The 14,165-nt window shown below is 35.6% G+C and overlaps 1 protein-coding gene across 2 annotated transcripts in view; it reads left to right on the top strand.

Moving 5' to 3' along the window:
* Pdk1 (Phosphoinositide-dependent kinase 1) overlaps positions 1-10,065 on the top strand; it is an 86,145-nt gene extending 76,080 nt beyond the window's left edge. The window contains exons 1-5 of one of the 2 annotated variants that reach the window (XM_028183175.2): positions 3,140-3,659; positions 6,504-6,762; positions 6,875-7,795; positions 7,928-8,205; positions 8,426-10,065. In XM_028183175.2, coding sequence (XP_028038976.2) covers positions 3,525-3,659; positions 6,504-6,762; positions 6,875-7,795; positions 7,928-8,205; positions 8,426-8,530 — 1,698 coding nt within the window. In that variant the 5' untranslated portion in view covers positions 3,140-3,524 and the 3' untranslated portion in view covers positions 8,531-10,065. Of the gene's footprint in view, positions 1-3,139; positions 3,660-6,503; positions 6,763-6,874; positions 7,796-7,927; positions 8,206-8,425 lie in introns of those variants that run through there. The other variant, XM_089730985.1, reaches the window with a different exon arrangement.
* The last annotated feature ends 4,100 nt before the right edge of the window (positions 10,066-14,165 follow it).

The following is a 14,165-nucleotide window of genomic DNA, read 5'->3' as shown; positions in this document are numbered from 1 at the left end:
CGTGGGTTCGATTTTCATCTCGGGCAAGCATTCGTATGATGAGTCGGTTTGCTTGCTCTCTTTATTTATAATAATTTAAATGTATATATAACATGTACAGGGTTAATTCACCCCTGAGGTTGATCTTAGATTGGTTGAAAATTGTAAAACCTGATCTATTTTAATTTAACAAATAGGACAAAAGAAGGGAGAAGTATAATTCGCTCACCCTACTCGTGGAACTCGTGGAATGCGAGCCTATGGGTTTCGTCTATGTGTTAGGTTGTACGTCGAACTTTTCGAGACACAACCCACTGTGTTTTTCGCTAGATCTTCTCACCGGCTCGCAATTCCGACTCGGTGCTAGATTCAGCGAAGTATTGCTCTTAGACCAGGGTAGAAGCCTTTAAAAATAATAAAAAGTGAAAAAAAAGTTAGTAGGATGAAATCCATTAGAAAAGGAGGAAAATATTATAAAAATGAAAGGAAAAATAATTTACGGGCGATCTGAGGTCGGGAAGGGGTTTTTTTATTTATTTTTTATTGCGCTTGTAGGCAGACGAGCATACGGCCCACCTGATGGTGAGTGGTTACCGTCGCCCATGGACTTCAGCAATGCCAGGGGCAGAGCCAAGCCGCTGCCTACCGAGGGGTGAGTTTTTAAGGGTAAAAAACGGTTTTTCTCGATTTCCGGCAAAACTAAGAGTCCTATGGAAAAAAGTCAAATGGCAAAGTTGTAGGTAATAAAAAGATCTAAAACTTTTCTGTTTACACTTTTTTCAAATAACCTCAAAATTTATGTGAAAAATTCAAAAAGACCAAGTTTTTGGTTTTTTTTTATCTTTTTCAAAAATCTGGCTAGGATAGTTGTCGCAAATTCTTACGCTAATCCACGTGGGCTCGTACACCGGTCACGGTGAAGCCAGAAAGCGTCGAGGCTACTGGCAGATTACAAACACGTTTTAATGAAAAATGTAAAGCATTTGGATAAAATTATTGTTTTAACTTATTTGGATCGTCTCGAAGGTCAATTTTTACATAGTTTAAAATATGTACATAATAATATGTACAAATGTAAGTTATTAAACATATATTTTCCATTACTTTACTCGCTTCTTTTCAATCATCCTTTCATTCATGTACTAGTAGTATTGAGAATGGGCGAAAATTTTAAAGAAACCACTTTTAGGAAAAATGTGATGCTCCACATTTTCAGTGTTAATTTTTTTCTTAGTTTACTCTACTTGTCCTTTTGGAATTATTTTAGTAGATAAATAAATATGTAAAAACAAATACTACATTAATTTTTTTGACAATTATTTTTTTTAATGATTCAGCCACCTAATTCGCGATTTCGATTTAAATACATCTTTGACTGGATGAAATAACTACGTTCCGTTAAATGAAGATTGTTAAATTAAAATTGTAAACGATATTATGCAGCAAATAAACACCTACGCATATTTGAAGCATTACTGATACTTACGGTAAGCACAGCACATCTGGTCTTAATAATGTATGTATGATAAATCACGCACGAACCTAACACGTGCTGGCACGCAGCTGCGTCTTTTTAGAAAAAATGCATTGATTAAAAAAAAAACTCTCAGAAACATCTACCAAGCAATGTATTGTGTATAAATACATACCTCAACAGATAGTGTGTGCAAAATGTACCAAAAAACACGAACATACGAAATAATTGTGGTTGCTGTTGTGTATATTATTATATTATTATTGTATTGCATATCACTACATACTATAAACAAAGTCGCTTTCTCCCTATGTATGCTTAAATCTTTAAAACTACGCAACGGATTTTGATGCAGTTTTTTTTAATAGATAGAGTGATTCAAGAGGAAGGTTTATATGTATAATAACATTCATTAAATAGTAGAGAAATACTGTTATTTTTGAGGTTTCTAATCTGATGTCCTAAATAATTAATAATAAAATTTCATGTTCCCGAAGCGAAGCGAGGGCGGGTCGCTAGTATTGCATAGGTAAATGGGTAAACGAACTGGTGGTCCATCTGATCTGAGATGGTTGCCGGTGTCCATGGACATAAAAGCCACACCCAGCTTGAGACGTGAGGTCGAATTCTCAATTGTATTGGATAAAATTATTGTCCACACATATCTGCGGAATGGATGACTGCTTGATGAAATAGGCAAGATACGACATACATAATATAAGAATATACATATAAGAATAGATAAGAAACATACTTGTGCAAGCTTACATTAAATCATACTATCAGTAATTATGCAATATTTATAATATAATTTTTATGAAATAATTAGAAAGGTTTTATTTACACACCGGGCATTTTATTATTTTCTGGGCAGTCCAAGCGAGCGTTGTTTACATGCCAAATAAATTATTACACAGATTGGCGGGCCAGAAAAAGTACATTTTAATGTTATTGGTATTTCCAGATAAAAAAATATTCATTGGATATTTTCATACTTTCTTAACTCATTTTTTTATAAGAAATATATTTTATGAGTTTAAATTAAGCTTTGCTTTATTACAGCAAGAATTTTTTGCTGGTCGTTGTTGGTTCAAGGGCCATTAATTGGATAGTCGTTAGGCCACGACGATTTTCTATTATTATTATTATTATTGAGGAATTATGATAAATTGTATGTATTGAAGGGATATACGGCATTCATATTGAGTAGAAGAGAATTAGGTTGTTAAGAAAACTAGCTTGGTAAATTATATTTTCAAATAGTTTAAATTTTCTAGCAATAAATTGTCAGTGTCTTGGATGAATTATTTATTACTGCATTTATATCTATTGAACGCGACGCATATCTTACAAAAAAAAAACTGGTCACAATTTTATTGTGTTTATGTAAAGTGTATTTAGTTCAAAGTGGTTCAGTTCGTTTATTTTAGATTTACTTAAATAAGTATTGAATTTGGTGGATTTTGTTTTGATTTATTCGATTAATTAATTTTTTATTTATTCATACAGATTATTTGCAATTACGTAGGTAATTGAAAAATTGTCATATTCGCGTTCGAGTAACGAATTCTCTCTATTCTCTTTAAACTAAAATATCATCGTGTATTTATGATTTTAATGCATCACATTCAAACTAAGAAGGCGGTGGGTTCCGAGGCGAACGAAGAGAATGGGGATTTTAGGGGGTACTACGACCGTCGACGTCAAAACGCGCGCGCGGCGTGTCCTCGTCCCCCGCCCGCTGTAGTACGTACCCCACGCGCCACACAGTGCGGTTGTTCTGTCTAGCGAGGTTGCGAGCGGGACGCACGTTCGTAGTCAATGTGCCAGCAGCGTGAGCGATCGTTGTGCTGCATTTGTATTTTGATTTTTGTTGTCTGTCAGTTCGCGTCGCGCTGCCACACGAAGCGGTCGTACATGCGTAAACACAGCATAGGGTTAAATATCAATTTCGCATTCCATCAATTTTAGTAGTGTTTACTTTTGAGCTTGACTGTTCTAAAATTATATCTGAATGAACTGTGATAGTGTTTTGAACAATAATAATATTCAACGTGTCCTATAAATCGAAATGAGTGGATTGACCACCAGAGTTAAAAGAGGATCGAGGGGTAGTGCTACTCTTCTGGAAGCTGCTAATAGAATTTTGCGATTACTCGGCGTTAGCTCTACAAAACGCGGGAAACAACCCTCCCCAAAATCGAAGGTAAGGTCAACGACTTAATGTAGACGCCCCGGTACCCACAACTGTATTTTGTTATGTTGATGCACACTCGTTTATAGAAAGCGCCTACTGCGTACGATACATAAGATTAAATTTAAGAATACGCTTCTTGTACTATAATTATTGAATTACTTCAATACCACAATACTTACTGTTAATTATTAATGTAGGAGCATTTTACTTAAATTAAAAAATAAAACTTTTATTAAAGCTTAATTACGCTTTGTGATGAAACTATGAAAGTGAAAGGCTTGGAATGCGCATAAGTACAAAGTATGTCAAGAGAGTAGCCTTAATAATTATTTAACAGGTATTTTAAAATTTTTTGTTAAAGTAAATATATTATCAATTTCGAAATTAAAAAAAAAAAAAAACTACCTCTAAATCTTTGATATTAGTTTGTTTTTATCATTTTTCATCTAACGGTTTCCTTAATATGTTAACGGTTTTTACTTGTAACTTTCCCTCGATGGCAACGTACACATATGTTTTGAATCGAAACGCTAAATAATTTTAATGTGTCGCGACTAGCAGGCGATGCAAACAAACGAGCGAGTCGCGCGCTGTGCCACGGCACTTGTTTGTTCACGCGTCGGCGGCGTGACCACCTTGTTTACCACGACGGGCGCTTCACAATCTCCATTCGTCATTACGTCCGTAATGATAAATCATAAAAACGTTATTTCAAATGTGTCCGAATACAACATCGTAGACTTATCAGCGATAATATTTATATAAAAAGTTTTACGGTAATTTTACGTAAACTATAAATAAATATGTAAAATGATATCACGAATAGTTAGTCAACTACGCTATGACGTAAGACTACAGAGCAGATGTGTCTAGATAAATAGTAAGAATGCATTAAAGGTGTTTCGCGACCTACCACAATAAAGTAGCAAGAGTACCACAACATGTTTAATTTTTCAGGTAACCTACCTAAAGTTATTTCAGTTTATTATATTCTGATTATTTTAAACAGAACCTTTTTTTGCTTTTAGAATCTTATCAACTCAATGACGCGGTTTCGTCATGATATTTAAATGTCATATTTACGTAATCATTCATACGATGTCGTAACCAACATACACGAAAAGGCTGTAAACGTCCATCTAGGTTTTTCTGATGAAGGTTAAATGTACGTGGTGAGATACTTTCTTCCTGAGACAAAATCGCGAAATAACATCGACAGCTTTAAAAAAAAACAGATAACGTTTATGTTTTGAAACAATGATTACGACATTATCAATGAAAGGTCATTAAATTGACACGTCGCGCGTCGTGTATAAAACGTGGTTAGTAGTAAAATATCAAAATATTTCGTATAAAATTAAAACATAGAAAGTAATAAAATATGAGATAAGATAACTTGCTAATAAATGTAATAAGACTGAAAGTAAAGTAAAGAATGTATTAACAAAGTACAGGACAAATTTTACAGGCTTTGCAATAAACGTGCAACATCCGTTTTAGGTGTATTTGGTACAAGGTCTCCGTGTTGTGCTAACCTCCGCCGTTCAACAACGATGAAAATTAGAGTTCGGGTTAAAAAAGTATGTCGTGGCCTATTAACCTAACGCGATTTAACAGTTTTTTCATATCACGCTATGTTTATTCAATATATACAAAAAAAACACAATCTATAACCGGAAAACAACAATAATATTGTTGGCGATCAACAATGCAGCGCATTTCCTATACAACAAAAAAAAAACGCTCCGAGCAAGTAACGTAGTGAATTTGGTGACGCAGAATGCCGGTTGAAGTCGGTTATGAAGTCTGTGTACTATCTACTGGAAGGAAGAGCGGAATGCGTTGCGAGTACCGTTGCGGCAGCCGCGGAATGCGAGACCTACTTGCTTGCACGGAATGGCAGCCTTATTAATTGTGCTTATGACTCATTCGAAACTTCAATGGACCACACTGAATGCTTATTGTTAGATGTAATCATGTGATTCAGTTACATCTTAACGCATAAAAATCTATCGATTAATTTATCGAAACAACATAATTCCAGTACAAAACTTTTTATGTAGAACAAACAGCCAATAATTTCAACCAAACAAAAAAATAAAGGATTGTACCCGTTAAATATGTAGTTAATACGCTCCGTGAATTATGTTTTGTCACACTTTCGTATTATTGGTCATTCGGCTATAGAGTGCCGTTAAATTGCAGACATTCGGTTCATGCGGACAAAAATTGAAAAATATGGTTGTCTCCGTCTCACTTGATGTTATTGAATGGGAGCCTCATTTTTTGCACGATGACGCTTCCATTAAAAAACGGATAAAAAACTTAGCAGCGAACGAACTCGAGAAATGGAGCATCGAACTTGGTTGATGGTGCCAATGAACGTCAGGGATGTATACAACTGCGTAAAAGAAAATATCAGAACAACGATATTTAAAATATAATTTCGGTCTCTTTCGAATTTAAAATGCAGTTACTAAAAATTATATATATAGAGATTATAATAATATGTATGTGTAGTATGCGTATGTTCGGAAAGATTTTCGTCCTTTTTTTACTAAATAAGAAAAATTATCCATACAAAATAGTCTTTCGTAAGCTGTGACTTTAACACTAAACTAATGCTAAAGAATGTCAGTTTGACAGATTAAAATATAAAAAGTAATCTGATTCATTTTTAGAACTTTGTTGACAAACAAGACCTTTTAACCAAGGCATCATCCACGGTGAATTTTATTCTAAATCACTTTAAGAAACTTCGATTTAGAACACTTGCTTACACTCATCGTAAACGGACTTCGTCAGTTAGCCAATAAGAAAAAAAATATAAAAGAAATCTTTTTTTTTTTACAGATTGGCAGTAGAGCGTCTAGTGAGGTCCGTGCTCCTATTGCGGCTGCTGAGTCTATAGTGGAAACTCCGGTAAAAATGCAGGCTTCACCGGCTACGACAGTTACGGCCCCTGCCCCTGCTTCATCTCCGGTACCGAGCCAGTCTCACAAAACTACTAAGCGATCTGCAAAGGATTATATCTTTGGAAAATTAATAGGAGACGGCTGTTTTAGTACAGTCTTCTTAGCCAAAGACATACACACCGGGAAAGAATATGCAAGTAAGTGTACATACACCACGTTTGATAGTTTTAAAGTTAAATTATTTAATTTTATCATAATCATAATACATTACATAACTGAAGTAGTAAAATATTCATTAATTTGTTTCAGTTAAAGTCTGTGAGAAACATCACATAATACGAAAAAAGAAGAGAGAATACATAAAACGCGAAAAAGACGCTTTAAATATGCTATTTAATGTGCCCCACGGTTTCGTTAAATTGTATTGTACGTTCCAAGATGAAGAGAGATTGTACTTTGTATTATCTTATGCGAAGAATGGGGAACTTCTCTCATATATCAATAAAGTTGGCTCTTTCGAATTAAATGTGGCCAAACATTATGCTGCTGAGTTACTATTGGCTTTAGAGAAAATGCACGCGCAAGGAATTATTCACAGGGATTTAAAACCGGAGAACATACTATTAGACGAAAACATGCATTTGTGTATAGCCGATTTTGGTACTGCAAAAATTCTTAATCCCGAAGAAATTAGATCTTCTCCGAAAAATAACGAAAATGATAATTCACAAAATGAACGTTCAAGGAAAATCAGTTTCGTTGGCACGCCTCAGTATGTTAGTCCAGAATTACTACACGATTGTGTTGACACTCGGGCTTCTGATCTGTGGGCTTTGGGATGTATTATCTACCAGATGATATCAGGATTACCTCCTTTCCGCGCTGCAACGGAATTTTTAATTTTCCAAAAGATTCTCAAAATGGATTACGAATTTCCGGAAGGTTTTCCAGCAGATGCTAAAGATCTTGTAGAAAAGTTATTAGTGCTCGACCATTCCAAGCGAATAGGAGCTGACGATAAAGGAGAGACGTACTACAGTATCCGCAATCATCCTTTCTTTGAAGGCGTTGACTGGGATAAACTGTGGGAGCAAACTCCACCGAAAATCAGTCCATACCTGCCAGGAGGTTCATTTGAAGAAGAATATAATGTGCCCGACCATCTTGAACCAGGTCTTGGAAATAAAGAGCTAGTGCGTCTTTGGGGAATAGATTTATCAACATCCAAAGGTTTGTTTTCAACTCCACTTACACTTTTTTACTAAGCTTATGAAAATAAATGAAGCTTTAACATACATACTTATAATAAACTAGGATGGATTATAATTAATTACCAAATTTAATGAGGGTTATTTTTTGTAGGTATATTGAACATCAGCCCTGAAGAAAAACGTCGCGGCTTAGAAATTCAAGCCCGAGATAGTAAATGGCATCAATTTGTGGATGGTGAGCTGATACTGAAACAGGGCCTTGTCGACAAGCGAAAGGGCCTGTTTCCCAGGCGCCGAATGCTGCTTCTTACCACTGGACCTCGACTATTCTACGTTGACCCAACAAATATGATCCTTAAGGGGGAAATACCCTGGTCTCCAGAATTGCGCGTTGAAGCCAAAAATTTCAGAATATTTTTAGTACATACGGTAAGAATAATACAGTATTGGTTTTAAGTAATAATTAAGATTATGAATTATGATATTATTAATTATGATTGCGTGTACAAAAATACAGTACATATTAAATCATTTATGTCATTTTATGTATTCTACAATTTATTAATTTAGACTTTCATATTATATTTTCTAAATATAATTGATGATCTTCTGGTCATGTTATATTGAATTGGTTTTAATATTTTTGCAGCCGAATCGTACATATTACCTAGAAGATCCAGATTCTTACGCACTGGAATGGGAACGTGTCATCGACGAAGTGCGTATTGAAACATATGGGCGCGACACGACTTAAATGCCGGCGCTGCCGCAGACCCGAGCAGAGCCTGCGACGCTGCCGCGGCCCTCGGGCCCCGCGTTTTATCACAGCACCCCACTCGTTGAGTGTGCACATATAGGAAATTGTAGCCTTGGCTTCGAGCATGGCCAACATCCGATAATAATATGTTCGGTCAGTACGACCTCCTGACCGCAGCATCCGTTGCACGGCGCGTCGTGAGCCGCGGGCGGCGCCACATTTGTTCCAGAGCGCAAGATGAGACGCCCGCGCCGCACGTTTCGTACACCGGATCCTATTTAATGAGGCGACGACGTGTTCTAATGATGAATCACTGTGGATATTGATTGACTGATTCCTATTAACGTTTAGTAATGATATCCCAACTATTTTAAATTATTCTAATTATATAAGTTCCTTATTTATCGTGATTATCAATGGTGATGTGTAAATATTTGTCTTGTTGCGATTGCTTAGTTATAATGCAACGGTCACTGTGGCATTGCATGCTACATTGCGGCCGGATGTAAGTTACATTCGGGTCTCATATACAGACTTGTAATCACCACCTGCGTGTTCACAAAGCTCATTCCTGTTGGTAACTAGGCAATTTATAGCGAAATATTATTTATTTATACTAATTTTTTTGCCAACGGGATTTGGATTGCTGTACAGAGATAACTGTAGGAAAATTGTATCATTAAATGAGGGCCTAGACGACATAACAACATAGGTCATATTGAATGGAATATGAATTTTAGTAAGTTACTATGCAGTTTAATTTGACCTATACCTAGTGATTGCGCCGTGGATAAGCTGTCGAAAAGAGAATGGTCCGGAGAAGTGTTAATATACTTACAATTAATGTACTGCATGAAAGTACTCTCCAATTAAACATTGTCGAGAGTTTGCAGCTTCGTGCATAAATATTTGCACTATAGGTAATTCTAAATAGTAAAGGTATACGGAATTCCACCAAAGGTGACAATTATAAATTAATTGCTAGTTTGTGTGGTATATTTGGACTTGAGTTGATGGTTTTATTAAATTTCATTGGTAGTGATCCTTTGCAGACTGAATTTTCATGTAAACAATCTTAGACTGTTCAATGTCATGTGTTTATCTGATAATACCGATTTAGTTTCGTGAACAAGAGTAGAGGTTTAAATTTAATTAGTTTATTATTCAAATGCCTAAAACTTGCCTGTTATATTTAAATTAGGGCTTATTGTAAATTCGGGATTAAATCCATAGTCTAATAGGAAGTCCTCATTTCATTTAGCAAATTTTAGGTAATAGATCAATTTAGTGGGTTCTTTAATAAGATATTTATTTATGATAATTCATTAATATGGCCAATGTATTATAACACAATTCACCCGATACCATTTACTTTGGATTTTCCATGACATTGTTATCAAGCAATTACAAACTGCATTTAAAATTTAATACTGTTAACTACTATAATTATATTTACAAAATTTGTATCACATAAACTACCTACATCAAGTAACAAAATAAGAAATTGAAAATAAATTGAAGTTGATTTTTAATTGTTTATTATTATTTCTTTCAATAACGTAAACCTGTTTTTAAAATAAAGTGAATAAAAGTGAAACATGTTTTTTATTGCAATGCAATCCAGTAAGTTTATGTACATGTGGAAATTATTACGAAATACAGAGAAAAAATGTATTATTTATAATTATAAACGCAAATCATACACCAAAAAACGGATAAAGTAAAACACAAAAAGAAGAAAAATTAAAGCATTTTGCAATTGATAAACTACTGGAGATATAACCTCAGGAGTGTATACCTACGTCCGGTAAGCGGACGGTCGTAAAACTTATGCCGAATAGGGACTCCCAAGGATTGGGGATTCTGAATAGGGATGCAGCATGGTACATGCTGCGGCCTAAATAATGTGGGATCAGGCCAAGAAGAAGTAGATAATCCAGCACATGATTTAGGTACCTACTTCGACATTAGCAGTCAAGTAAAAATAATGACGTTTCCGCTTGTATTATTGGTGTTGTCCGAGAAATTCCCTTTTCCTTATTCACATTCTCTTTATTTTTTATAGCTTGCACCCATTTTGCTCACTCATTTTATAGCGGTTACGCATACTTTCCTGAACTATGTATTCGTATTTCATTTAATAATTTACGACTCAGTTCTTATACCGGTCACTCACATTTGCACGAATACGCAAACCCGCAAGTGTAAGGACGACATTTGCAAATGATTATGCAAAGTTTTCGCTGCATTCGTAGTTTTCCAAGCTGTGTCGGTTTTTCAACGGACATCAAAGCACGTGAACCGCGTTTATTCGTGTAGTCTCCCTCCCACACATTCGTGTGACCAGTTGCGCCTACGATTGCGAAGGTAACGGACGTTTCGCCATTTTCATAATTCGAGAAGTCTACTGTGTAGCGTACCTTAATCATGGATTGGAACAACACTAAGGTGATGGAGTTCATTGAACTCCTGCAAAATGAATCGACCATATGGGACTCTCAAAAGAAATCCCATAACAAAAAAATGGCTAATGGCCAAGGGACGCCTGGGAAAGAATTAAAAACTCCCTTTCTCTTCAATGTTCTATTGGTGAATTAAAAAAGAAGATAAATTCGTGAGACATTCGTAAACAACTGTGGGAGGAAGCGCAAACGGGTTCGCAAATTGTGTACCGAACCCATTTGCACAGCCGCTAAGTTTGCGAATGAATGTATGACGGCCCTTCACATGCGCGCAAACATTCGTACAATGTGCGAATATTTGCGCGCATGTGAGTGACCCTTCGCAATCCTGGGCGCAACTGGTCACACGAATGTGTGGGAGACTACGCGAAGGATCGCGGTTCGCGCGCTTTAATGTTTATTAAAAAACCGACACAGCTTAGAAAACCACGAATGCAGCGAAAACTTTGCATAATCATTTGCAAATGTCGTCCTACACTTGCGGGTTTGCGTATTCGTGCGAATGTGAGTGACCGGTTTATACCGCCTTATGGCGACGGGATAACGCGAAGTCCCTGTCACTCAAAACATGAGTTGTCGGATTCTCCGCAACCATTCTCGGTGCTTCTAAGCTTTCCAAGCGCCGGACATCGTTTTCGTCGAGCTCATCGAATACGACGAAGAGTTCTACCAGAGTGCAGCTTAGCCTATAAACACAACCCACTGAGTCCCATCTTACTGGATCTTTTCAGTGAGTCACGATTTGATCCGGTGGTAGATTCAGCGAAGCACTGCTATTGCTAGGGTAAGTGTTAGCAAACTTTGAGGTTGAGTCCGTGAGCTCAACCAAAGAGTATGTAACACTACTACCGTACCACCCGCCCGAGCGTAGCTGGAACAGCCCCATAGATTAATATATTAGTTACGTGTCCTTTTTATTTGAAATTTTGGTCTTAAAATTTTCGGGGAGAAGGAATAGGCCACTTTTCTGTAATTTTGTTTAATATATCTATCTACTGTTGTCCATTATTCTAACAACTACAATCGTACTTCGTGGCTTAAGGGCTTCGTAATCAAATCATAAAATATTCGGAAAAAATAATTCACTTCCAAAGAGTAAATCACAGTTCTATGAAACTGAGCTTATGCTGAGTGTCCCAATCATTCTCGTCGAACCCGTCGCTTGTGATGAAAGGCTCGGCGAGTAAATTAACCCACACAGCTCACTGAGTTTCTCGCCGGATCTTCTCAGTGGGTTGCGTTTTCGATCCAATGGTAATATATTTTGCGAAGCACGACTCTTGCTAGGGTTCGTGTTCGCAACAACCCCAGTTTTGAGCCTCGTGAGCTCACCTACTGCTCGGTGACGATGATATGGTCTTTCAAGACTTAGGTAGGAAAAAATAAACTGAGTGCTATTATCAAACCCTTTGGCTTTTTGGCGGGAACGCGAAGAGTAAAGTTGTGTGATTTGTTTAATTTTGTCTATTTAGTGTTTCTTCAGGTTTAAATGTTTATTAACTGTTTAGTATCTCTGAAAGTGCACAAAAGTGGGAAAATGAAACAAAGCCGCTGGACGTAACTTCTCGGGATCCTCCAAAAAGTGAGAAAGTCTCAGTAAATAACCACCATTTTACTGAGATTATATTTCATCCCATATCATTTCATTTCATTTCATGCCATGTTTCATAATATTAATCAACTTCATTGCATTTAACTTCATATTATCATTTGCAGAGTTAATTACTACATTAATCAAATTACTTTCTCAACCTAATTTATCTATACCGTTCCACGCTGCTAATTTAATTCATACTTACACTGATATTAATAATGGCCAACATGGACAGTTTCCTTCGTTTCTTATTATTCATAAACTCTAAATAATTAAAACGACGAAAAAATCTTATTACTTGACAGTGGCTAATGGTCATTATTGGTCATACCTGGCGAGCCACAATAAAAAAAGAATCCCTTTAGTAGGGGTGGGACTTGAAGGGGAAAAATCGATTCCTAAATAATCGATTTCTCTATTTTAAACTACATATTCCAAAAGTTGCATTTTTTGTACATAATATTTTACCAAATCCACAATCTGTTGGTTTTAAAACAAACCCAGGTTTTTTTTTAAAACAATGATTGAATAATAAAAAAACTGAATAAAATTATGACTACAAATTTTTAGTACAATTTAACATTTTATTGTAATGTATTTAAAATCAAATGATTAATACAAAAGAATGAAATGACTACCTATTATACTCTATTCCAATTACGAAGTCACATGAGACAGATGTTATTATTATGTTATTGTGTGTGTGAATTAATTGTATAATGATTTAGATTGATTATGTATTTTTAAATTTTTTTTTTAATTTCAAATTATGCGAAACGTGAAGAGTTACGTTCTAAGAAGTGTCAAAAGGGACTTGGTAATTGGAATAGAGTATTGTCTCACAACTTTATACTTCTTCCAATTTGTCTGTGCCGATTTCAGCTATCCTGATCTAACAGAAACACAATTTGATAAACTTGAGCGATTACAAAATTTCTGTATAAGATTCAATTTGGGTTACGGAAATATGATCATGTATCTGAATTTCGCGCTACACTCAAATAGTTGCTAATTCACCTTCGCCGTAATGCTCATGTTCTTTCCTTACGGTATTGTATTCTCTTTTACCACCATACGCTCACATATCTCAAAGAACGTTTCGAATTCCTAGATGATACGCATAATTTTTCCCTGAGATCATCGGATAGCCTGAGACTGAAAATGCCGACTCATTAATCATCATTCTTTGTTAATTCAGTAACCATCCAGGCGGTTCGATTGTGGAATGCTCTGCCAGATGCAGTGAGAAGTGTTCCAACTTTAAACTGCTCTAAAAGAATTGTGAAGGAACATTACGTTTCTGCTTAGTGTTGTTTGTTGTATAATCATCATTTATCATTTCCATACTGTTGATTTATTAAGTGTATGTAAGTATATTAGTATGTAAACAAGTATGTGTATTAGTATATAAATCAAATAGTTATTTCATATTATATGTAAACGGTATATATCTATTTATTGTATGTATATATTTTCTTTATTAATTATTGTCAACTAGCTGACCCGGCAGACTTCGTAGTGCCTCAATCGATAAATAAAAGACCTAAACTTTTATATAGAATAAACTTAAAACAAA

This window comes from Bombyx mandarina, chromosome 11 (assembly GCF_030267445.1).
Source record: "Bombyx mandarina strain Sakado chromosome 11, ASM3026744v2".
NCBI classification, from domain to species: domain Eukaryota; kingdom Metazoa; phylum Arthropoda; class Insecta; order Lepidoptera; family Bombycidae; genus Bombyx; species Bombyx mandarina.
Note: the sequence above shows the minus strand (reverse complement) of the source record. Positions and strands in the feature narration are given on the sequence as shown.